At 54.0% G+C, this 13,761-nt stretch overlaps 2 protein-coding genes and 1 pseudogene across 7 annotated transcripts in view; all 3 read right to left on the bottom strand.

Annotated features, from left to right (window-relative positions):
* The window catches only part of BMP1 (bone morphogenetic protein 1), a 39,165-nt gene extending 30,063 nt beyond the window's left edge, over window positions 1-9,102 (bottom strand). For 2 of the 6 annotated variants that reach the window (XM_057489316.1, XM_036888914.2), the window contains exons 1-2: window positions 8,132-9,102; window positions 1,157-1,270 (exon numbers count right to left, since the gene is read on the bottom strand). In XM_057489316.1, the coding sequence (XP_057345299.1) occupies window positions 1,157-1,270; window positions 8,132-8,279 (262 nt within the window). In that variant the 5' untranslated portion in view covers window positions 8,280-9,102. The remainder of the gene's footprint in view (window positions 1-1,156; window positions 1,271-8,131) is intronic. The other 4 variants (XR_008992788.1, XM_036888909.2, XM_036888916.2 and 1 more) reach the window with 4 other exon arrangements.
* Window positions 9,103-9,206: 104 nt separating this feature from the next.
* SFTPC (surfactant protein C) lies at window positions 9,207-11,893 on the bottom strand. Its single transcript, XM_036888918.2, has 6 exons — window positions 11,762-11,893; window positions 10,897-11,055; window positions 10,437-10,559; window positions 10,080-10,190; window positions 9,611-9,758; window positions 9,207-9,410 (listed from the first exon to the last, which is right to left on the bottom strand). The coding sequence occupies exons 1-5, from the start codon at window positions 11,801-11,803 to the stop codon at window positions 9,621-9,623; spliced, it is 573 nt and encodes a 190-aa protein (XP_036744813.2). The 5' UTR covers window positions 11,804-11,893; the 3' UTR covers window positions 9,207-9,410; window positions 9,611-9,620.
* A 190-nt stretch (window positions 11,894-12,083) lies between these two features.
* Window positions 12,084-13,224, bottom strand: LOC118914232 (60S ribosomal protein L17-like; annotated as a pseudogene).
* Window positions 13,225-13,761: the final 537 nt, after the last annotated feature.

Raw genomic sequence — 13,761 nt, forward strand, 5'->3', positions numbered from 1 at the left:
CTAGGATGGACTGGGCAAGTGTCACTATGTGCATTTGACAGTTGAGGAAGCTAAGGCCAAAGATATGCCCGAAGTCATAGGATGGGTCAGCGGCAGGCCTGTGTAACCCAACTCCCCCATTCTGCTTCCCCTCGGGCCATGTCTACTAGTCCCCACTAAGGGCAACTATGCCTTACCAGATGACCTGGCCACTCTCCACTGCCAGCTGCTTTCTGAAGTAGTTTGACCTTTACTGTACAGACTGCCCATGCCATGATCCTCCCTCATCCTGGTGCCACCAGTGTACCCAAACAGGCCCCAGGTGAGAATCCCCAGCCTTGTGCAATGGGAGAGCTCCCTGAGGTCAGGCCCGTGTTCCACAGCAGTGAGAAGGTTAGACAGAAATGAGCCATTCCCGGCCCTCATTCTCCCCATTCCCTCACCCATTCACAAGTGCCTGGTGAGTTATTAGGTGCTTGGACCACACACAGGGATAAGAAGGACCCACCCCTGACCTCAAAGAGCTTTGAGTCCATCACGGGAGAAAGACATATAAACAAATCACTGCAATGTGGTTGAATGAGTGAGATGCTAACAGTGTAAGCATCAAGCAGAGAACACAGTGCATGGAGGTATCGTTACATCTGAGAGATGATCAGGGAAGATTTCACAGGAACTCTTGAGATGGGCCTTGAAGGATGCACAGAAGTCTGCAAAGTGGGAGCAAGAGGAGAAGCCAGGAGGAAGTGGGGTGTTCAGTGAAGAGCCTTGGATTTGGAGTGAGAAGGCTTAGGTCCCTGTCCCAGTTCTGCCACTGACCAGTTATGTGATCTTGAACAAGTATGTTGCCTCCATGAGTCTTACATTTCTGTATCCGTAAAGCTAGAGTTGTCCTGACACCTACCTTTGAAGATGGTTGGGGGAAATCAAGTTATATAATGTTTTGAAAGTATTTTGTAAACTGTAAGTAAAAGAATTTTGGGTCTTGGATCCTGGGTACGTCTACACTTGCTACTCCTCTGGGGAAGGGATAAAGATATGCCAAGGGAAGACAAGCCCTTACACTGGATTCAAGCTCATGGCCTCTGTCCCTGGCTGGGAACAGGGGGGTTCCTTGTTTCTCCAACTCTGGAACTCTTTTTGGGGACACAGGATGGCCAGCCCACACCAAATATACCTGCAGCTTGGATGGAAGACCTGTGGATTGCATGCTGTCTGAGATGCGCAGCCTGCTGCACGTGGAAAGCCCTCAAGTCCTCCTCGTCCAGAGCAATGTCCCCAAGGAAGGCAGCTAGAGAGAAAAGAAGAGGCCGGGGGCCAAGTGAGTCCTCCTGCCCAGCACTGAGGGCCCTGCCCCACGGGCCCCTCAGCAGCTTTAATCCTCAACCACCTTCCGAGGAAGAAGAAGGGCACTGGGGGACTGGCTGTGAGCATCTCTTGGAGACTCTTGCTCACTTTTTAGTTGGAATCCCAGCAAAGCTGATGCCTAGCCCCTACCAGATGAGGACACAGTCATGTTATTTATTCCATTAGCCTGAAGCAAATACTTAGTAAGCACCTACTGGGGGCCAGGCACTACTCCAGACTCACATGGAGCTAACCTTCAACCATATACAAGTAAGCAAATACCTCCAGAGAGAGATGGGTGCTACAGAGAGAATAATAGTGACAGGAGCTGGGAGATGGTAGAGTTGGCTATTTTTGTGGACCTATAACCTTGACACCATGCTGAGCATAAGTTTATTCACTCAAATGCCACGTTAATTGAATTGGGGAAGGATCTGAACACAAATTAGAACAGCTAGGCATATTAAGGAAACCAGGACATGTAATGGGAGCTTCCCAGGTAGGAGGAAAAAGTTGAACAGTTCTCAAGTGACTCCTATTCTGAGTCTCAAGTTTCCTTCTCTGAAGGAAGAAAGGCCTCAGGGGAAAGAGACCCCCTAATAGCCCATTTCAATTTCTGGAGCTGTTTCTGGAGAGATGTGCTAACTGGACAGTCTTCCCTTTGAGAAGGGAGAGCAAGAAGAGCAGAAGCCATAGAGCTGAGTGCTTTGGAAGGAGCTCAGATGCGAGCTTCATGCTGGGCTGAGGTGGGGGAGGCAGGAGGCTGAGCGGGCGGCGCGAAGAGCAGCTTCCCTGCAGCCCCACCCACGGCAACATCTGCTTCTCATCCTGAGTTCTACACAGGCCTGGCAGGCAACGTTACACAAATTGTTTTAACCTTGAGGCCTTGCACACAGGTTTCTCCTCCCCAGATGGCCCACCAGGTGGACACAGACACACACAGAATCGGACACCTGGGGTGAGTGTTCCTACAGACACACGAGAACATCCACATCCGGGCCAGCAAATAGAGCTGTACAAAGCCACAGAGTCGTCGCTGCTCACTCAAACAGCGCCTGCCCACCCTTCCAGGTGGAAGGCACTCAATACTATTTGTTTGAGTGAAGTATCATGTTGATGTTCTCCAGGTCTGCAAATATATGCCTATGGACACATCCTCTGACATAGATATGACCTAGACTTGAATCAACAGAATGTAGGAGTAACTTTAGCAGTAATCTAGGCCAATCTTCCATTTTAAAGATCTGGAAAGCAAGGCCCAGAAGGGAAATGACTTAACCAAGACCACACTGCTGGTCACTGGAAGGGCTGAATTTATAACTCAGGTCTCCTGTTTCTGGGACCCACTGCACACAAGTTCATTACCTCTGAAGAACTTATAGTGTAAATACATATACACAAAATCAGATACTCAGACACACATTCACAAAAAAGTACACACAGAGTCACAGATTGACCTAAAAACGCACATGCATAAGCTCCAACACACAAACCAATTGCAAACTCCAAGCCCATTAGCCAGTGATAGTGACAATGGCAGCTTATGTAAATACCTGTTGATATTTCTGTGGTGCTTTCCAGTTGATAAAGTACTTTCACATTAATTCATTCATTCAACCCTGGCCCACTCAAGACATGTGCATTAAGTCATATTCCACCCATGCATTTGCCTTGAACTGTCCTTTTATAGACTCCTAGAGAGAGAACCCAGAGGCCAGATTCCAGCCCACCTCTCTGACTTTAGAGATCACAACACTTGGGTGGGCCTAAGAGGGGGAAATGACTTGCCCAAGGTCGGCAGTTTGTAAGTGGCCTGGAATCTCTTCCACATGAGGAAGATTCTTTTACTTAAAAAGTCACCCTTGCTGACCTTGGCTCAGTAATTGATGGGACAACTGACATGCCAGGGTGACCTTAGCAAAGATAAAGGATGGGAAGTACACTCCAAGGAGGGGGTGGTGGGTTCCTCCATGCCAACCTTCACACAGGCACATGCATGCCACATGAACACCCCCATACCCTTGCACATGTGCTGCCCCTGCAGGCTCACACACCCGCACCCAAAGGTGTCATCATATACACGTGTGTACAGACATTTAGACTCATCTTTGGACACAGCAGCAAAAACCAAAGCCTTTGGAGTCAGACAGACCTGTCTTTGAATCCCAGCTTGACAACTACTAGCTGACAAGTCATATAAACTTTTCTAAACCTCAATTTTCTCTCCATGAAAAAGGAGCTAATAATAGAATCTGTCTCCTAGGATTACTGAGTGAAATAAGGCATGCAAATAAAACACCTAGCACAAAGCCCGGAGAAGAGTAAGCACCCACTAACTGGCCACTGCTAATATTACCCCAATAACAACCCCATCAGCTCAGGTCCAGTCCTCCACTTTACAAGGGCATATTGGCTCACCCATGCTGGCCTCCTAAATGAGGGTAGCCCCAGGGAGCTCAGAAGCAGAACCTTGAATTCCAAGTACAGAGGCCCTGGAACTGTGCTGGCCTGTGGGACCAGGGCAGGATAGAGGGCATGGCAAATGGAAGGCAGGACAGGTCCTAGGCTGGCTGTGGATGAGCTCTGTGGAGGGGAGGCCTGTGGCGGGGGATGTCATGGCTGAAGAATGCGTGGGAACAGAGCGGGGCTGGGCAGGAGAGCCTATGCCCAGGAGCTGGCCTAAAGGTTCTGCCCACCACGTGGGATTCCCCTTGGGGAAGCCAGGGAAATCTGAATGCTGCTGAGTCCAGGATGCCCCTCCTCACCCAGAAGGAAGCCCCGGGGTCAGGGTCAGGGTAGTAGTGTTTTCAACAGGGGATCAAACGTTTTTGTTTTGTCTTCCGGCTGTAAACCAGCCAGAAGCATTCATGGCTGCTCCATAGCCAGGCTGGGAGCAAGATGGGAAAGAAGAGAATGGGCTGGCCCCCTGTGCCCATCCTCTAGATGTGCCCATCCTTCAGGGGGCCTCTTGACTCCAGAGTCTCCTCCCCCAGGACGAATGGGTAAAGGCCTCCCCTTCTGCGGGGAGGGAGAGGAGGCTGGCTGGTGTGATGGAGCCCCAAAGCCATGTGTGCCAGGCCTACGCATGACCTATCATACAAATGCCAAGTTTCTAGCTGGGAGAGAACATGCTTCAGCTCCTGGAAATGCTTGCATGTACTTATTCACAGGTGTGTACTTATGCATCGGTGCACAATTGTATGCACACTGATGTGTACTCAGGAGTACCTATATAATATGCACAGTTGAACAGACTTGCTCATAAAGCAGGGCACACTCACAAATGTGCAAAAACGCTCTCATGACTACCTCCCTAGTGTAAGCTCTAGTGTTTACAAACGTACAGATGGCTGCATGTACACATCCCATTTCACAGGCCATACCCCCAAAAGGAGAAGGGCACCCGTAGAAACAGAGGAGGGAGAACAAGAGGGGGCAGTGGAGAGGGTCAGATCAGATACTTCCCCGGGATACCCTTAGGAGGTCTCCAGTGGCCTGAGGAGTGACACATTCTGCTCCTTCCCCCCTCTCCCCTATAGCTCCTCCCAAAATCTCTAGGGAAACTACAGCTCCTGGGGACTCCCACTGGTCCTCCTCCATCTGGGGCCCAGGGAAATTATAAATCTTTTCTTCCTCCCTTGGGGCACCTAAAAGAAAAGGTGACTCAGGGTGCAGGGGCATAGGTGGGGGGGTGACTCATTCAGAGTGTCTGGAGGGGGAATGTGGTCTGGCAAGAGAAGGAACTGACTCTCCACCTCAAGAGTTTGCAACCAATTCCTCTGACGCCCAGTGAAATCCAAACCTAAGCCATGAGGCCCCTAGGGTGAGGGTGATGATGAGGGTTGGTGAGCTGGTGAGCCACTGCCCCACTGCACCTCCCAAAAGCAGACCTCTGAGCTGCTGGCCTAGGCAGAAGAAAGGTCCTCACTGGTTCAGGAGCAGTCCCTGTAGGCGTCCCTGCTAATGGGAGCATCTGTGTCCCAATTCCTGCCTCCAGGGTCTCTCCCAGAGACCTGAGGGTCACTGCCAAGTTACCAGGAACAGGCACCCAGAGCTGGAAATCTTGGGGAAGGACTCCCTTGATGGTTTGGCATCTTAACGTACAAGAAATCAGGGTTGACTTGCTATTTCCCTGGGCAAGGGCAAGAAAGAGGGCACAGGGGGTTTGGTAGAACCTGCTTTGACCACACACAGACCAACTTGGCTTCCTGCCCATTGTCCTAGTCTTGCCTAGAAAATCCAGGATACCCAGGGTATCAAGGGTTCTAATTTTGCCTTTACTGCAATAGTGACCATAACTCTGACAGTAACAGCAAGAGGTGACATCAAATGAAGGGGCCTGGCTCTCCTAAGATGTCGCAGGTGAGCCAGGGGAATCGATGGGGCTTTTCTTCTTGGTACTCCATGTGCAAGGAGGAGGAAGAAAAGGAGTTGGAGAGGGTCAAGCAAGCAGAGGTAAGCAGGCACATCAGTTGTGTTCAAAGACAGTAAAGCCAGGCCCTCCTGTCACCATCACTTTGGTACCTGGATGGAGGGCAGGGCTCAGAAAAGGCAAGAGGCAAAGTCAGGCAGGACATTGCAATGCTAGCAGAGAAAAGAGGCTTGCAGGTGTCAGTGCAGGGGTCTCAGCAGTCAGGGCAGAGGGAGGCAGGGCTGCACCAGTCCCACCCATGAGGGGGGGCCTGATCTGACTCTGGATCTTGGTCCTGTCAGGCTCCTGTACCCTCTAGGCCACCCCTAGGCCTGGCCCAGCTCCCCACCAGCCTCACTTCACCCCAGTGCAGAGCTTTCTCCAGAGCCCTTGTTTGAAGTTCCAACTAGCCAGCCCCACCCTAGCATGAAATCTGAGACTAGGGACAGAGCCCTCAGCCTCTTCTTGCTGCTCCAAAAATCCTCCAATTTCCAACGAGTAGTGACATACATCAGATTGGATTCCTACCCATTCTTTACGGCTTTGCCCTAGCCCGCCTCCTCCATGAAGACCCCCCCCCCCAAAAGCCTTCCCAGCTTTCTGTGATCACGTTTCCCTGCCACCACTGCCACCAGAACTGCAGGGGGGCAGAGGCTCCTTGAGCCTTAGGGCCTTCCCCTCCAAGGTGGCACATAACACATCGTGGTTTGTACTGTTGGTTACAATCCCACGTCTTACAGCCCCTACAGGACTGTAAGCAACCTGAGGGCAGGGATGTCGACTAACATGGCTCTGTATCTTCCACAAGATCAAGCACAGGGTTGGCACATATGTGGCATGCAGTAAATGTAGATCCGTTGAATGGATAAGTGACCTCAAGATGAGGTCAGGAAGACACTCCCTTTTCCTGAAAACCCAGCCCATTCCCTCAGAAAAGACTGAAGTAAGAGTGTAAGGCACAGGAAATGGAGGTAGGCAGCTAACATTTATTCAGAGCTTACTGCATGTTAAGTGTTAATAAGTGTTTCATATATGTTCTTGTATTTAATCCTTCCCACCAACTCTACAGAGAGGCATATACGAGTTCTGTTTTACAGGTGAGAAAAGCAAAGTTCAGAGATGATAATTAACATCCCCAAAGTTAGTATACAGCTAATGAGTTGTGGGTATAGGATTGACAGATAGGTCTGTCTGCCTCCCATGCCCCTCTATCCACTAACCTCATGCCTGCCCAAGCCCAGAGAGAAACATGATGGCTAACTTCTGGTCTTACTCACAGCCCACAGGGGTGGAGGAAGAAGGGCTTGGTCCATCCACCCAAAGTGGGGTCTCCAGGGTCATGGCTGTTTGGAGACAGCATGAAGTCAGAGGCAGTGAGTCAAAGAAAGGTGCTGATACCTTATGCCCTCTTTTCTTGTCCCAGGCAGCCTATTCAGGGTCATCTGATGAGACAAATGGCCCAAGTGCCTGGCCATCTGGTCACTCCAGGGGCAGGACCCCTCTGGGCCCAGCAGGAGTGAAGGGGTTACACGGGGTCTTCCTGGACAAAGAATGAACAACCCCCTCCCCTCCACACTCACTCCAGGACGCTGACCTCGGCTAATTAACCTCCCGTGTCTGTGGACTGAGAGAGCGGATATATTATCTGAGTTCTCTGTTTTCCCCCTTTCCACCCCAATTTGGCCTGGTAGGGGCATCTGGCACACAAGGGCAGAGGTAAGTCCCCCTCCTGGGCTGGCCTCTGACTTTGACAGCTGTCTTCTTGGTCCCAGAAGGTGCTGCTCTGGGGGTGCTCCGTGGGATACCCGGAGAGCACCCTCTGACCGTCTCTGACAATCCCTTGGAAAACTTTATTCTTCACATGGGCTGGGTGGGGGTTGAGGGGCTCAGGAGACTTGCTCCTTGGAGATGCGGGCCTCTGTGGACCCCATGAGACAGATGTGCAGCCCTGGGGCAGCCCAGACAGACAGGATGGAAAACACCAATGTCCTGGAGATGGGGGAGAAGGGAAAAGTGCTCACACACGCACAGGCACACACATACACGGGAGTTTGGCCAGGAAAGTTTCCTGCGGGAGGAAAAGCCTCCTTGGCCACGGGTTTCTCCCAGGACTCTGGGAGCCTTCCCCAGGAATCCTCTGGGAAGACAAGAGGCGGCGGCAGCAGCTTCCACAAACAGCAGCAAAACTTCAGTCCTAAAAGTCCCCCAAACTTCCCCCTCCTGCTCTGCCTCTTTCTTTTGTTCCCCACTGCATTGCCAACCAGGCAGCTCCCGGCTTCCCACACTGGACTGTCCCCCCCGCCAGCCCCAAACCCTAAGCAGCCCGCGCCTCCCCGCCGGGCCTGCCCGCGCCGACCCCGGGCGCCCCGGCTGCCGCGGGGTGGGGGCGCCTACCCGCCTTGCAGGGGTCTTTGTAGCTGAGGGACTCCGAGTCGTCCTCGTCCCCCAGGTCATAGGTGTAGTCGGCCAGGTCCAGTGGCCGGCCCGGGCGCGGGAGCAGCAGCAGCCAGAGCAGCAGCGGCAGGCGGGCCACGCCGGGCATGCTGGCGGGCGCGGCGGCGGCGGGCGCGGCGGCGGCGGCGGGTCGCGCCCGGACGCGGGAGCGGGCGCGGGGGAAGGAGGACTGGCGGCGAGGGGAGGGCCGTGCTCCCTCCCGCGCTCCCCCTCGCCCTCCCCACCTCTTCCCCTTCCCTGCGCAGCTCCCTCCTTCCTGTCTCCCGCCCCCTCTCCGGCCGGCTCCCCGGCCCTCGCCCAGCGCCCGCTGCCCGCTCCGCTCCCTTCCCAGCTTTTTCTCTTTCCTTCGCTCGCTCGCTCGCTGCTCGCTGCTCCCTCCTCCCCCCTTTTTAGGGAAATGAGCTCGCTGGAGGGCGGGTTTTCGCCGGGAGCTCGGCCCCCTCGGGGCCGGGCCCCGCGCCAGCCGGAGGCGGGGAGCGCGGCGAGCGGGCCCGCCCGGGAGGGGGCTCTGCGCCCTGGGTCGGACCCGCGGCCGGGAGGGGCGCGGGGCCCCGGGGCGCCGGGTGGGCCGCCGCTCCCGCCAGGTGCCCTCTAGTGGCGGCTGATCCCGCGGGCTCCGGGCGAGCCCCGTCCCGGGTCGGGGACGCGCTGTCAGGTCGCCCGCGCGGCCCCGCCTCGCTCTCCCCTCGCTCTCAGACCGCGTCCCTCCGCCGGCGCCTTCGGTCTTCCCTCGCTCGCACCCTGTTCTCTCCCTGCGCGGTTCCTGTCTCCCTGGTTCTGTCTTTCTGCCTCGCTGTCTGTGTCTCTCCCTCTCCCTCGGGAGGCACCACTGGAGGGCGCTTAAAGCCCACGGATTGTTCCCCAGTCCCCTGCCACTGCCCTCGGTCTCCCCTTCACCTTGGGACAGAGGGAGAACAAGACAGCCCCTCTGCTTCCCCACGGCCCCACCCTTCCCCTAGCTGGCCCCGACGGGAGCAGGATTGAAGTGGTGTGAGGGGTTGGAAGGGAGACACCCTTTTCAATCAGGCTGCTTTATTCTCTTGTGGGGGAAGCCCCCTGGCCCCTAGGAGCTGCCTCTCCCGTGCAGCGTCCCCCTCTCCCTGAAGCCCCCACTTCTCCAGGGCCTGTCTCTGTGGTGTGCACAGTAGCAGCTTCCTGCCGGTCTGCAAAAGACCCCGTGCTGGGAGCCTTCCCCATCTCCTTGGGGCTTCCACAGGCCCTGTGAAGCAAAAGAACACTGTTATTACGTGAGGGAGAGGGGCTGGGGATGGAGATTGTCTATGAATCTTCCTTTCTCAGAGCTCCTTAGGTGACCCCACCTCAGAGGGCCCCCAGTTCCTCGTCAGCTGACATGGCAAGGTGGCCCAAGCCTTCCTGGGCCGCTTCTGCTCCAGTGCACTGGCAGTTGCACCTGCTCACCTGAGGGGTCCTAGATGTAGAAGAGGGGGACCTCGCCACACAGGGTGCTCACGGTGGTGCCCAAGAAGTCCAGGTGCCCAGAGGATGCTGAACCAGTATCATGGCCCTCCTCCTGGTCCAGCTTAGAGGGAGACATTGCAGGCTTGACCTGGGAAAAAACATCTAATTTGGAGCCTGGGAACTGAGTTTCTGTCTTACCCTCAGCCCCTGTCGTAGGACCTCAGGTAATCTCTCTGTGAGTTTCCTCACTAGCAAAGAGGGTGCTATGCTGGAGTCAGAAGCCCCTAGGTGATATGTGGGTTCTGTTGAGGCCAGCAGTTTAGCCAGGGACAGGACTGAGGAAGAGGTAGAGAAGGTGTGGTAAGTCTCACCTGGCAGCCCACGAAGAGAGGTGCTATACAGGTGACAAATGCTCCTTCCAGCAGCTCAGGGAGGGAGACAACCCATTCCTTCTCACCCACACACCCACCTGGAAGTTCTGGAATTTTCTAGTGAGAGCCTCAAGACTTGGGATGCTCTCCGGAGCCATCTTCATGATGTAGCAGCAGGTTCCCGGGGCTGGCTTGTAGGCGATCAGGAGCTGGTCATGGGAACCCCAGAGTTCATTTGGGAGGGTCCTGCCTTGCTCACTTCCTAACCTTGGTCCTGGGCCATCACCCACTAGGTTGAGCACTGCAGGGATTCATTGGAAACTGGGGCTCAGGTACCCCAGGAGAGGCAGAAGGGCTGGGGAATGGGGAGAAAGGGATGTGTACATCGGGGTGGAACTAGCAAAGCCTTGTCATTGGTCCCCCAGCCCCTGGGTCAGGAGGTCCAGCATACCTACCTGCTGGTAGTCATACACCACAATGCCAGTGGAGCCAATGGAGAAGGTGGCCGTGCCACCCACATGCTCACTCAGGAACAGGCATCGCTGGGCTTCTGGCCCCCCAATGCTCATCTCTAGGACCTGGGGGAGGACACAGGGCTGCCTGGCATTCCTTTTCCTCCACTTACCCCCTGGTACTCACGTCCACCCTCTGTCCTCTTTACTCAAATGTAATTCCTTCCTCCCTGGGAGCTGAGAGAGGCTGAGTGGAACCAGAAACTTGCAGGAACAGGCTCTCATGCCAAAGGGCAGGGGCCTAGTGGAGAAGCCCAGGCCAGGTTCACCACTTTATACCTGCCTCTGTTCTCTTGTCCCCTACCCTTCATTCCCCACAGACAGTCTGCTGTCTGTCCAATCCACCCAGCCCCCTGTCTGGCAGGCCCTATAGCAATTGCCCACCCATTCCAGGCCTGCTCACCATCTCAGTATGTTTCTGGCTCATGTGAAGACCCATCAGCAGGGCCCCCACAATCACCACGACGACAAGGACCACCACCACGACCACGATGAGAAGGCGTTTGAGGTGCACAGGACAGCAGGGGATGCTGAACCGGCCCCTGGGGGCTGCTGAGTAGTCCTGATGTAGGACAACAGACAGGGAGACAGATGTGAGGTTTTGAGAATGCCCCCTCTTCTCTCTGCCCAAGCTGGACACCCTCCCAAGGATGAACAACCAATGCTATGGATGTACAGAGGTGGGCTGAGGAGATCAGAGAAGGCTTCCTAGAGGAAGTAGCCTGGATTATACAACCCTCCGATGCTTAGAAGTGAGATCTAGCTTGGATAGACCCACAAGAGCCTGTCTCACCAGTGTCACCTCCTGCTGCTTCCTCCACACTCCTGGCAGCCTGGCCATGCCCAGTCCCCTCTACTCCCCAAATAACCCATGCTCCTCACACCACCATGCCTTTGTGCATATTGCCCCTTCTTCCTGCGAGGCTTCCTCCTTCTCTGCCTGCTGGGCTTCTACTTACTCTTCTGGAGGCTGCTCAAATGCCTCTTTCTCTATGAAGCTGCCTGTGAAGGCTCCTTACAGCCCTTTCTGTTGGCCTTGGTGGTGGCTATCAGCCCTCATACTGGAATTACTGGCTGTCCTATTTTCTCTCCGCAAGGGGCCCTGACTTAGTGGTTGGTGTCTATGTAGTTAGCAAGTCCAAGGCTAGTTAAGCGAATGTATTTGGATGTGGAACAGGCCCACAGAGCTCCAGGGCCAGTGTGCGCGCATGCACGCACACACACACACACACACACACACACACACACACACACAGCTTCACACTCACCGGCGGGCTCTCCATTAAGACCTCTTTGCTGCCCACATCCATCTTGCTGCAGGCACCCTCCCCTCCTCATCTCCCAAGTGTGGCTAGGGTCTTATATGTGCAGGTAGGGAGAAGAGACAGAGGTGAAGGACTTGGCCCCCATTTGCCAGCCAAGCTCTTGGCTTTGAAGCCTGTTTGTTCCTGGTCCTCCAGAACCGAAGCCCTGATAAGCCAGCTACAAGAGTGCCTAAGGGCCCTTGGCCCTGGCACAGGAGCCCTCTTGGCCCTGACAACAGTAAAGCTGGTGAGCTGAGCACCCTTGCCCTGGGGCGTTCTGGGCCTCTCACCTTGGGTGTCTTCCTGGCAGGCCCGCCTTTCCTGCTGGCACCTGCCCCTGCAGGCCTGTGGCTCTCTCCCTGTTCTCCTGCCAGGCCGACCCTCTCACACAGCCAAGGGTCTGACCCGGTGGGGAGCCCACCACATTCCCCAAAGAATTGCCCCAAGAGAAGGGATGAGCTCCTGGAAGGGGAGTGAGGAGGCAGAGCATGTGGACCCTGGGGACAGTACTGAAGGCTGGGGGAGCCTTGGCAGCAGTGTGGGGGTTGTAAATGGCCATTTGTCTGGGGGCAGCAGATTTTCACTGCAAGCACTCCATCAGCCTGGCTTCCTCCCACACATCTAGTACCTAACCTCCCACCGCCCTTAGCCATTTCTGTCCAAATTCTAAAAACTCAGTCCCCTCTGGTTATAAATTCTTACTTACACATACTTGCCAATGTGTGGATTTTCATTCTTTGCTATGGGCTTGTTGGTAAATGGAAGGCTTTTTCTTCCCCCATGCTTTTACTTTTTTTGTTGTTGTTGTTTTGTTATCATTAATCTATAATTACATGAAGAACTCATGCTTTTACTTTTATTTGCATTTATTTTATGCTGAATTTATTCCAGGGCCATACATTTTTTTGTTTCTCCAGTTTTGTCTGGGATAACCTTTCTTCTGTGCAACCTCCTCTTCTGGTTTAGGAAGAACCTGCTCTTTTTCAGTAAGGATCATCTCAGAGAGGGGGTGGGATTACCTCATGCAGGGGTAATCTGCCCCTGAGCCCTGTAAATCCTGCCGGGCATCTTGGGGCTTTGTTCACCTGGATGGGTTCAATGACCAGAGAATCTACTTCTAAACCCTTTAAGTCAGCCTTACTCTCTGCAGTTTTAAGCATGTGCAGCAAAAACACAGCACTCTTTGGCCCACCAACCCTGTTTCCAGCCCCACAATTTGACCTGGGCACACCTCCCACCGCCACCATCTTAACGATAGAATGGCACACGTTGCTTCCATAAAATGACATCCTTGGTGGCTTTTGGACTTGCATGGTGTTGAAGGCCGGGGCAGTTTCACGAGTGTTCTTAAAGTGAACACAAAAATTTGAAACTCTTGATTTTCATGATTTTATAAGGTTTTCTGCATCAAATGAATAGTGAACCATTTTCAGAGATCAAGCTAAGGGCTTTGATAAAGAATCCACACCTGACACTTCTTTCTTGTACCCGAACAGCCTTGAACCGGGCTGGGTGTGGGGACTGATGGTATCTCTCTTCATCCTTGAGCCAGCGCACTTGCTTGATGCACCTATCAGCCTACCCCTGTGCACTCTTCTTTGTATATCCTCTGATCTTAAATTTGCCATGACAAGGCTACTCACCCAAATGTAATCTACTTTCTGGACCTTCCGCTCCCTCCTACCTCTTGCCTACCTCTCTCCAAAGTCACAGAGGTGGCTTTAGTGTATTAAGCCAAGTCTACTAAGGGCTGTAGGCTTTTCTCTCATCCTCCCCTTGGCTTGCTAGCCCAAGTGGTCTCTATGGGACTTCACCTCTAAACTCTTAGGAGTATGTAACTCAGAGCCCTGCCCCTCCCTCCTCTGTTGGCCTCATTCCCATAGCTTCCTTATACTTTGACTCCAACACTTCACCCCAGTTCCTGTCCTTGTCCCCGGCCCTGGGGACTCCTGCCCTTCAGTCAT

This window comes from Manis pentadactyla, chromosome 1, assembly GCF_030020395.1.
Source record: "Manis pentadactyla isolate mManPen7 chromosome 1, mManPen7.hap1, whole genome shotgun sequence".
Lineage (NCBI taxonomy): Eukaryota > Metazoa > Chordata > Mammalia > Pholidota > Manidae > Manis > Manis pentadactyla.

Bases quoted from the DNA above. Each gene is read 5' to 3' on its own strand.
- SFTPC (XM_036888918.2), bottom strand. From the start codon at position 11,803: ATGGATGTGGGCAGCAAAGAGGTCTTAATGGAGAGCCCGCCG. The intron at 10,191-10,436 runs GTAGGTATGCTG...TCCCATGACCAG, and splicing joins TGGTGTATGACTACCAGCAG to CTCCTGATCGCCTACAAGCC. The intron at 9,759-10,079 runs GTGGGTGTGTGG...GTTTTTTCCCAG, and splicing joins GAAAATTCCAGAACTTCCAG to GTCAAGCCTGCAATGTCTCC.